General features: G+C 61.8%; 2 protein-coding genes across 2 annotated transcripts; both read right to left on the reverse strand.

Annotated features, from left to right (window-relative positions):
• Positions 1–850: 850 nt before the first annotated feature.
• PYCR1 (pyrroline-5-carboxylate reductase 1) lies at positions 851–5,212 on the reverse strand. The gene is made up of 8 exons (XM_063080873.1): positions 5,181–5,212; positions 4,798–4,920; positions 4,502–4,572; positions 3,612–3,791; positions 3,206–3,427; positions 2,889–2,981; positions 2,586–2,749; positions 851–1,627 (listed from the first exon to the last, which is right to left on the reverse strand). The coding sequence occupies exons 2-8, from the start codon at positions 4,862–4,864 to the stop codon at positions 1,465–1,467; spliced, it is 960 nt and encodes a 319-aa protein (XP_062936943.1). The 5' UTR covers positions 4,865–4,920; positions 5,181–5,212; the 3' UTR covers positions 851–1,464.
• A 1,055-nt stretch (positions 5,213–6,267) lies between these two features.
• Positions 6,268–10,377, reverse strand: MYADML2 (myeloid associated differentiation marker like 2). The gene has a single exon (XM_063081213.1). It carries the CDS (start codon positions 10,217–10,219, stop codon positions 9,296–9,298), a length of 924 nt encoding a protein of 307 aa, XP_062937283.1. The 5' UTR covers positions 10,220–10,377; the 3' UTR covers positions 6,268–9,295.
• Positions 10,378–10,720: the final 343 nt, after the last annotated feature.

Here is a 10,720-nt window from a genome sequence, read left to right on the forward strand (position 1 = left end):
TTATGGCTACTTTTATGTGTCAACGTGACTGGGCCACAGGGTGCCCAGATATTTGGTCAGACATTATTCTGGGTGTTTCTGTGAGGGTGCTTTTGCATGAGACTAGCATTAAAATCAGCAGCCTAACATGGGATTTGATTAACATTTTAATCAGTAAAGCAGATTGCCCCTCCTGATGTGGGTGGGCCTCACCTAATCAATTGAAGCCTGAACAGAACAAAAAAATGGGCCCTCCCAATGTAAGGGAAAATCCTCTAGCCTTTGGAATTCACCTGTAACATGGGTTTTCCTGCCAGTCAGCCTCCAAACTGAAACATCAGCTCTTCCTGTCTGCTGGGTCATGGTCTCCAGCCTGCTGGCCCACCTGCAGATTGGGTTTGCCAGCCTCTACAGTCATGAGCCAACTCTGTCATCTCTATATATGTATACATGTGTGTGTGTCCTGTTGGTTCCGACTCTGGAGAACCCTAATACACCTCCCGAGAAGGTTTCTTCCTCACTGGGAGCTTGGCCCTTTCTGGCCTCGATAAGCTGGGAGGGGTGGAGGATGCAGAGGTGGTTCCCCTCTCCACTGCAGAGCTTCCCAAGCCCAGCCTATGGTGCCAGCTTCTAGGCAGGTCTTCAATGACTGAGGCCCGGCTGCATCCCTCCCAGAGGCTCCCCACCCCTCTGCTCACTGGGAAGGTCTCCACCCAGCCAGCCAGCCTGGCGGCCATGGCACAAATCTCAGAGGCCATGGGTTGCTGCCCTGGCCTCCAGTGGTACACTGACAGCTGTAACCTCTCCAGCACAGGAACAGACCTCTCTCCACATATGGCAATGTCAGAAATCAGGCCACTAAGGGCCGGAAACCAATTTATTTAAAGGGTTGAGAGAAATAACAGCACCCATGAATCAGGTCAATAATGCAAGATGGTGGCTTGAGTGTGCTGGTGGCCACAGGAAGCTCATCGGTTATCTGAGGATCCTTTTCTCAAATGTCCAGTGGGGTCATGGGTGCTTGGCAGCTGGCCAAGCTCAGGATGCCTGGGGCCCTCTAGTCCTCACAGAGAGGAGAGGAATCTCCCTGTAAGTGGAGGGGCAGGAGAGGGGCTGGGCTCCAACCTGGCTGAGCGTTCATGGAGGAGGACCTTGAGAGTAGGTGTGGCTGGAGACTCTCCAGGCCTCAGAGTCCAGAGGAAGGTGGTTTTAACTTGGTTGTGGGGGCAGAAGAGGAGGGAGGTTGAGGTTAGAGAACCCATCCCTGTTCTGGGCAGGGAAGCTCTTGGGGACCATGGAGATTCCCAGTGTGAAGGGATGTGCCCCCTCCCTAGCTACAACCCTGGCTGACTCCTGAGTTGACCAGGGCCATGGGTAGCTGGCCACTGTGGAGATGGTCTGCGTGGCCTGGCTAGAGAACCTAGTGCAGGAGCTTTGAGCCAGGAGCAAAGACAGTGGAGAGCAGAGTTGGGTGGGCAGGACATGTCAGTCCTTGCCTGCCGGGGCCAGGCTGCGGGGGAGCAGCTTGGTATGTCCAGAAGGGGATAGAGGTGCCCCAGCAGGGGGGTCCAGCTTCATCTTGTCCAGGACAGTTTTCTTGATGGCAGCTGGTGAGACCTTCTCCTGGTCAGCCATGGACTGCAGCTCCCTGAAAAGGCAGTGAGGAGTCAGGTCTGGGGCTCAGCCTCCTTCCAGAACCTAAGGGTTCATGGGGGATGAAGGAGCAAAGCCCACAGCTCCCAGCACCTGCTAGCCCCAGGCAGTGCCATCACCCCTACCTCAGGGCCTTTGCACCTGCAGTGCCCCCTGCCAGCTACGCCTCCCATACATACACTCAGCTGCACGGCTCCCTCTTGCCACCCAAGCCGGCTCAGAGGTCACCGCATCTACTGCAGTGCCCCCAGATCCCAAGCCCTCACTGCCTGACTGACTACAGGACGAATGTTTACGCCTTCCCCATCTCCCTGGCAGGCCCTACATCCTAGCCTTTTGTCATGTAGTAGCACTCAGAGAAGTCTGTGGGCACCGTGGTGAGAAAGACGCCATCTGTCCATCCCACAGACCTGACCTTGCGGGACAGCAACTCCAGCCCTGGCTATGCTTTTGCCCAGCTGCGGGATCCCAGGCAAAACATCAAACTCTGCACCCATCTCCTGCTCTTTGGTTTTCTTTCAACTCTCATCCAGCATTCCTCTTGCCAGAATGCTGCTACGTGCCTTGTTAGTCTAACCCCCCAGCGAGGCCAGGAGGCAGACCTAACCTGGCCCATAGAGGTTCCCCAGAGTGCTGCCACCCCACGGGCCTGGCTCCCTGGCTGGATGATGATCCTGGCTATGATAATGATGAAACCACATAGGCACACATGAGAGCACAGGGGAGGCCTCCAGCTGCATATGTGTATGTCCCTTCCTCACAGGACGATGGAGGGTGGTGAGGGGCACCGCAAACTGTGACCCTGGAGAAGTGTTGGACCCCCAGTGTCCCGCCCAGCGCCAGGCCAGAGCTCATATACTATCTCAGTGAATGACAGCACTGATGCGTGCCAGGCCAAGGGCTCTGGTGTGCTGGGTGGGCAGCCAGGGGAGGGGGCAGCAGCGGGGGCCCACCGTGTGCGGATGCAGGAGGCCTCCACGGCATTGATGAGCAGGGAACGGAAGCCACCACTCTCCAGCACATGCAAGGCATGGATGGTGGCCCCACCAGGAGAGCAGACATTATCTTTGAGCTGGCCTGGGTGCTGTTCTGAGTCCAGTAGCATCTTGGCGGCTCCCTGTAGCCAGAGACGGGGGCTGATGGCTGTGAGGCACCCACCTGCCTCTGCGGGGTGCTACCCAAGCCACTGTAGCACCCACTGACTCCCCACCCATCCACTCCCAGGACACCAGCAGAGGGCCAGGAAACACACTGACCAGGAGGGCCTGCGCCCCGAGACGTACTGCCAGGCGCCTTGGAAGTCCCATCTTCACACCCCCATCAGCCAGAGCATCTAGAGCTGTGAACGCCTGCGGGGAGAGGGCACCCTAAGCCGCTGTCCCGGCCTCTCTTCCTCTACCTCTGGGCAATGCCCTCGGGAGCCTGGAGCAGGAAGGTCATCAGGGAAGGGCAAAGGGCCAATTCTCGCAGCCTTGGAGCCCCACCTGGCCTTCCGAGGGGAGCAGGAGCAGACGTGCCCTGACGTGCTAGGAACCACCGCCGCCCACCCACTCTCCTTCCCTCCAGTCCTCACGTAGGCAGGGCCGCTTCCGCTAAGCCCTGTGACCGCATCAATCAGGTCCTCCTCCACCTCTGTGCAGAAGCCCACGCTGCCGAGGAGCTGCTCCAGGAGCCTGCCGTCCTCCACCTGGGCGTGTGTGCCCGTGGCGTACACAGTGGCCCCCTCTCGCACCACGACTGGGGTGTTGGTCATGCAGCGGATGACCTTGGGGGCTGGCTGAAATGCCATCAGCTTCTGCAGGAGAAACCGTCTGTATCCACCCTAGCCTCAGCCATCCTGCCCTCACCCCAGCTGAGCATTTCCTGAGTTCTCACCGTGGACCGGGCCGCTGCACCCCTTCCCAGATGGAACTCCCGACCGCTCTGCAGACAATCCACCCTCTCTTCAAACCCTGCTGGGCCCAGCCGGCAGTGCCCACCTTCTCAATGGAGCTGATGGTGACACCAGCTGCACAGGACACCACGATGTGCCTGTCCTCGATGTCGGCGCCAATCTCATCCAAGATGAAGGGGATGATGTGAGGCTTCACAGCCAGGAAGAGCACGTCACTGTGCTGCACCGTCTCCTTGTTGTGGGGTGTCAGGTTCACCCCCATTTTCTGCGGGGAGTGCCGACGTGGGCTCGGCCTGACCCTGTGGCTGTCTGGCCCCACCTAGCCTTGCCCTCTCTTCCCCCCCAGGCCCCACACATAGAACAGCACGGAGGCTGCTGGGGTGTGGGTGTGGGTGGGCAGGCTGCGGGCTCAGGACATGGAGCTCCGACCCCCTCAACCACCCTACACTCCCAGAAGGGGAGAGGCATTCTGCTCTGGAATGTGTCCCGTTTACAGACAGAAAACGGACACTCTATCCATGCCATAGCCCTGGCCCATTCTTACTTGGGCCCCTGCCCTCCAGGTGTGAGTGGTGGTGTGGGCTGTGGTCGCAAGCTGCCCCACTCTTGGATCTGAAACTCTAATGAAGCCATGGCGAACTGAAGCTGGGTTCAGCCCCTGCGGGTGTCCGGATTGGCCTCCACACTGTGGGCCCCCCCCATGGTAGCCCTTACTCAAACGTTAATGTGGGGAACCCCATTCCAGACCAACCAACAGCCCTGCCATCAGCTGTACACGGGCGCAGCAGCCAGGTCCTGAGAGCCTTGCGGGGTGAGAAAGCAGGGTCTCTCCCTCACTGGGGTAGGGGGCCGGGACACAGCACCTCCCCAGCCCCCCAATGTCAGCACTGCCACAGATCCACCCCCAACACACTGGACACACTGACGGGCCCTGCAGGGACGTAGTCTTCCATCTACCCCCGACCCTGCACCTACCCTGAGAGCAGAGACCGTGGCTAGGTCCATGTCAGGGGAGCTGGCCACGATCTTGTGGGCAGCCAGGACACCTGCAGGGACAGGGTTCCTCCCTTAAGGCCAGATCTAGCAGCCCTGCCTCACATGCCCAGGAAGGTGAATGAAAAGAAGCCCCGACCCCAAACGCTGGACAGCAACATCTGCCGACCCCAAACATATGGAAGCTGCCCTTTCCACGGGACTCGGGCCCGTAACCCCGCGCCCCACCCTCTGCCCAGCCCCTCCCACTGGGCCCCCTCCCTTGCCCCGGGGCCTACCTGCTGCCGTGAAGCCCCTGGCCAGGGCAAAGGCCAGCTGGCCAGCCCCGATGAAGCCCACGCTCATGCCGGCCGCGGCCTCGCCCGCAGCGCTCACAGCTGGCGCCGGCTGTGCAGGAGCAGCTGCGGGACCAGCCCGGCCGGAGGGAGAGCGAGGAGTCAGGTGGGGGTGCCAGGCCCGGCCACCCTCCCCTCCGCTGCGGGACAGCCACGCCTCGGCCCCCGCCCCGAGCTGCGGTCCCGGCTTGCTGCCGCGGCTCCCGAACCCTCCTCTGGAAGGGGTCCGGGAGTCGCAGGGGGAAGAGACCGGGGATGCGGAGGGGCCCGGCGAGGACCCGGCGCCGCCGCCCACCAGCCCCCGAGCGCGACCCCAGTCCAGTCACCCCGGCGCAGGTCTCCCTCAGCCAGCAGCGCCGCGCCCGCCACGCGGCACCCGCGCCCCGCCGGGCCCGCCCCGCCGCCCCAGCCAATCCGGGCACCGCCGCCGGGCCCCGGCCAACCGGGAGGAGGGGGGCGGGCGGTTGCATCATCCGCGGCTCAAGCCACGCCCCCCGCGCCCGCGCCTCGGTCCTGCTGGACCCCCTCCCCCCGCGCCCCGGACCTGCTGGACCCGGTCCCCCCGCGCCCCAGACCTGCTGGACCCCTCCCCACGCGCCCCCCGCGCCCCGGACCTGTTGGACCCCGCCCCTCGCGCCCCGGTCCTGCTGGACCCCCGCCCCCGCGCCCCAGACCTGCTGGACCCCGTCCCCCCGCGCCCCAGACCTGCTGGACCCCGTCCCCCCGCGCCCCGGACCTGCTGGACCCCGTCCCCCCGCGCCCCCCTCACCCCGGACCTGCTGGACACCGTCCCCCCGCGCCCCGGTCCTGCTGGACCCCCCTCCCCCGCGCCCGACCTGCTGGACCTCCTTCCCCCGGTCCTGCTGGACCCCCTCCCCCCGCGCCCCAGACCTGCTGGACCCCGTCCCCCCGCGCCCCGGTCCTGCTGGACCCCCGCCCCCCGCGCCCCAGACCTGCTGGACCCCCTCCCCCCGGTCCTGCTGGACCCCCTTCCCCCGGTCCTGCTGGACCCCCTCCCCCCGCGCCCCGACCTTCTGGATCCCGGCCCCCCCGCGCCCCGAACCTGCTGTACCCTGTCCCCTCGCGCCCCCTACGCCCCGACCCACGCATGGGAGCTAAGGGCGCCGGGGTAGGGGCAGCCCGAGGGATGCCTGCGAGGGACCCCCTATGCGGGGCCTCCCCCACACGATGCGACATCCCCAGAAGTCTTTCTTCCATTTTCTTTCTCTTTTTTTCTGGGGGGGAGGATTGAAAACAATATACCAACTGAAAACGCTTTATATATGTCACTATTTTGATCCTGCATTTTTTATTCCCTTTGAATTTATTTACTGTTTAGAGCGTGGAACTGATGACACCAGGGTCGGGTTGGATCCCTGTACCCGCCAGCCAGAAAAAAAAAAACCCAAAAAACAGAGAGAAACAAAAGTTTATTTACTGCACAGGAGGCTGGAAGACTGGAGATGGCCCAGGCCTATCTGGGCCTCAGAAGGCCCGGGCAGGACTCTCATTTAGAATCTCGAAATCGGGAGGCCCCTGCAAAGTCTAGGTGAGTTCACACACCCCCTCTCCTCCCAGATCTGGACCCCCTTCCTCCCCGCCTCGTGGTTTTCTTCTCCCTTTGAGAGCTGCGTGCCTCTGCCCCACAGGCCCGTTACCGGCTGAAACCCCCCTGAGCAGGTGCATAGTGGCCGTCCTCTAGTCAATAGAGGAGGATCCCATAGGGACCTCCCAGCTCCCATGGGGCCCAGAATACCCCCGAATTCCCTGACATCTCCTCTGCAGAGTCTGTGGGATTTTTTGGTCCTGGGTTTTAGTCATTTCCCCCTGAGGACATGCTCAGGGCTGCACTTGGCTGCGCGTGGTCCAGAGTCCCCATCAGCTGCCAGATTAAGGACAAAGTAAGAAGTGCTCACCATTGGGCTGGCCGGTTGGCTCACTGGGTCAGAACACGGTGCTGGCAACACCAAGGGCAGGGCTTCCGAGCCCTGGAACCAGCAACGACCCTTGCCCCCACCAAGGGGAGAGGATGAGCTGCTTTACTTCTGTCCTGCGTCTTAGATGATGACAAGCTGTTTGGGGACGTAATTTCAGGATGCCTAGGACGTTTGTGCCTAAAGTCAGGGCTGTGAGTTCTGGTCTCCTGTATACTTGGTTCCCCTCTTGTTGACACATAATGACCACCACGGATACTAGTGACCGCCTGGATGGTCACTCACCCTCCAAGGAATGGGCCGTAGTACGTGCTTGTCCGAAATAGACAGGTCAAACCCACAGACACAAAGCCTAGGAGTTCCACTGCAGTTTGAGACCAAAACTCCCTACTTTAAAAATTACTTATTTCCAAGTAATAACAGCAAATAACATTCCCCCTTAAAAAAAAAAAAGCACAGTCTTGTGGTCCAGGGACAGGACAAAGGACAGACCTGGAGGTGAGCTTCCTATGTACCTTCTGCCACGCCCATCTTCAGCCCTGGTCCCCTCCTCTGTCTCTCCCTCAGGACCTGTGAAATTTAGGTTGGGTGGAGCACTGGGGGCAGAAGGCCACTGGATGGTGCGAAGTAGGGGAGTTGGTGACAGATTACTTGTTGCAGAATTTTGGCAGCAAAGGATGGAGAAAAAAGGGTGGGCCCCTCCCAAGACTGGTGTCCAGGCCTCCCTGTGAGCCCATATGCTCCTTTGTCACCTGGTAACCTGGTCCTCAGGCTCCCACCCCCTCTCAGCCACCAGGGGCCATCAGGACCCTCAGGCCCAGCAGCTGCCTGCTCCCCTCAGGGATTTGTCACTGAGCCCCAAACATCCACCCGTCCAAGTAAAGGACCTCGGGCTGGATTGTTTGTCTGTGCCCTCCCCAGTGGGTCTGCAGAGGCGATTTGTCTCACATTCTGCCTGGCGCCAGCACAGGGCCAGGCTGGGGAGCCCTCGAAGCCTGTGCCTAAAAGCTGCTCTGTTTCACAGGCCAGAATGTTCAGCAGCCCCTCTGCCCACCACCATGGCTAGGACCCCTGGAAATACCCAGGCAGGGGTGTGGGGGTGGTGGTGAGTGTTGAGTGCCTCTGGGAGGGAAGAGGACCAGCTCAACATCAACTCCCTTTTCCCCATAGGACTCTCTGAGCCACCCTGGCCCATCCTCCACCTGAGAGGTGAGGTCTCCACACCCCAGTGGCATGCCCTGGGCCACTTGCTCCCCCAGCCAGGATCTAGGCCCCTCTCCCAGAGCATGCTGGCAGGTGTGGCCCAGGGGGCACAGCTGGCTGCAGCCCCTCAGCAGAGACTGCTCAACCAGAGCCAAGGTGCCAGTCAGCACCGATATCTATTGTCTGCTCGAGGACCTTGGGGGCCGGTCTGTGGGCTGAGGGGCTGTGCCACTGGCCCCCGGCTTGGTCCAGGCCTGTCCAGTCTGGGCTCTTGTGTGGGAGAAGCTGGCTGGAGCATGGAGAATGAGGGTCTGGTGGTCAGGAGTGGCTGGGCAAGTGGACACTTGGACAGAGGTGTCCAGTGCTCAGTGGCTGCCCTGGGCCGGGCCCTCCTCCTGTGTCACAGCTGATGGTGGGATTCGAGGTGGGGGCTCCGTGACTGGGTCAGAGCCCAGCTCCTCCCTGGCACACTGTGCTCTTGGTGATGCCGCAGACTCTTGGGCCCTTCCAGGCCACCTGCACCATCCCCAGCCTGCTGAGCTGGGGGGCAGCCCTGCATGATCTCGGTCCAGTCCTTGCTCTGCTTCCAGGGGCTAAGGCCACTCAGAGACTCCCCGGAGACTCTCCAGAGGCAGGAGAAGCTGGTTCCAATTTTGCGGTTCCTTGTCTGGGAGTTGGCACAGGTCCCTGCAGGGCTCTCCGTTCCAGGGGTCCAGGAACTTCCCCTGTGAGGCAAGAGGAGGTTCTGGCCCCCATCTTCCTCCGCTGACCCAGCTCTGGCACTTTCCTGGGTTTGTTTCCAACTTTTCCCACATTTTCAGCATATTTTATCCAGCCTGAGCGTGGTCTCCAGACACTGGTGGACATACCGGCCACTTCTTATATCCTCCTGGGCTCAGTATCCTTGTCTGCAAAATGGCTCACACCAGCACCTGCTTGGAAGGTTTCTCATGTGTTGCAGTGACCAGCACTGAGCCTAGGGAGGGCTGGGAAATGGAGACAGGCAGGCAGGCAGGTAGGCAGGCAGGTAGGTAGATGAGGGCCTGGGAGCTGCCTGAGGGGAGGCTCCCCCCTGCCTCCCTGCTTGGGGCCTCCTGTCCTTCTGTCCTTCTGTGTCCCTCCCTGAGCCCAGCTGTGGAGCTCTGCCAGAATTCCAAGCGCAGCTCTCCCTGTTGCACTTTGTCTGCCCTGAGCCCTTGGCTTCCCTCCTGCTTGCTCCCTGAGGTCTTGGTTCACCTGGGTCACCCTCAGGGTGCCTTGAACCCCGGCCAGAGCACGGAGGTGAGCGGCTGCTGCCTGCTAGGCTACAGGGTGGGCACGAAGTGGATCTTCTGGGAGTAGGCAAGATCGATGACATAGAGAAGCAGGTTGACGTAGGTGAAGATGGCCACCACCAGCTGGCTGTCCCACGGGCAGCTGCCCTGAGGGCAGTCAGGGGGCCGTCCAGGCTCGCCGTACTTGGGGTCAAAACAGAAGATGGGCCAGATCACAGCAGCGCTGAGGTACAGCAGCACAGCCAGGAAGGTGTACACGACCACCACGCGGTCGAAGGGGCAGCCCAGGCCCCCTGTGATACCCATCACACTCAGGGCTATCACGGCCACCGTGGCCAGGAAGCACAGGCTGTAGATAGCCACGCACCACTGGGTGGCCACGTAGCGCCCGTAGCGGCTGTCGTGGACCAGCGCCCCAAAGATGATGCAGGCGACAAAAGCCTGAACAATCTTCAGGAGCCCCGACACAGTGGCCATGTAGCTGGTCACCTGGCCAGGCCGAGCCCGTGTCAGGACCACCTCGGTGGCGTAGACCAGGAAGAGGAGCCCGGCAAAGACGCTGGCCACCAGGCGGAAGTTCCTGACAGCGCAGCCTGCGGGCCCGGGCGGGCACTCCAGCCGGGTAAAGTACAGCGGGTAGATGACAGCAGCCGTGGCGCATAGCAGAGTGGCCAGCATCGCGAAGGCCGCCGTGAAGTTGCCCCAGGAGAGGCGCAGGCAGCCATGGAGCCGCGTGAACTCGCAGGCCACCACCAGGACAGAGAGAGCGAAGCAGAAGCCCCAGGCAGCCATGCAGAAGGTGCCCTGGACGCCTGCAAAGCCTCCCCGGTGGGCCACCAGGCTGAGGGTGGTGCAGCCAAAGGCCAGCTGCAGCATGCGGGCTGTGCCCACCGGGGACGTCACGGCGCCCAAGTGCAGATACGCACCCCCAGGGGGCTCCATGGTGCTGCCCATCTGGCTGGCCACGTCCCCCGTCACGTAGTGCTCAGTGGCCCTGGGGTCTTTGCCGGGCTGAAGCCCCTGTGTCCCCTGTGGCGGTAGCAGGTGCCGGCAGCCTGCTGCGGCGGTGACTATGGTGACATTGCAGCAGGGCAGCCTGTCTACTGCCTGTGTGAGGAGGCCCCCCCAGCACTATAAATAGACAGCTGCGATCAGAGCCCTGGAATAGCAGCCTGTGTGCCAGTCCCCATCTCAAGGGACATCTGACCCTTGCGTCCCATGCGGAGCCCCCCGCCAGTACCATTAACTCATTGGCTGCTGTCACGGCCCCCGCCTCCATCAGCTGAAGCACCTGCAACTGTCAGTTTGGTCAGTTGGCTCCGTGGCCCATGGGGGAGGGGGACGGAGGAGAGCAGAAAGCATGGGGGTTCCACAAGGTCACCGCGGCTCGAGCAGCCTCCAGGGCTAGCCGGCTGGGGGAGGGGGTGCAGAGAGGTGGGAGGCAGCAGCCCAGGG

This window comes from Cynocephalus volans, chromosome 16 (genome assembly GCF_027409185.1).
Source record: "Cynocephalus volans isolate mCynVol1 chromosome 16, mCynVol1.pri, whole genome shotgun sequence".
Classification (NCBI taxonomy): Eukaryota; Metazoa; Chordata; class Mammalia; order Dermoptera; family Cynocephalidae; genus Cynocephalus; species Cynocephalus volans.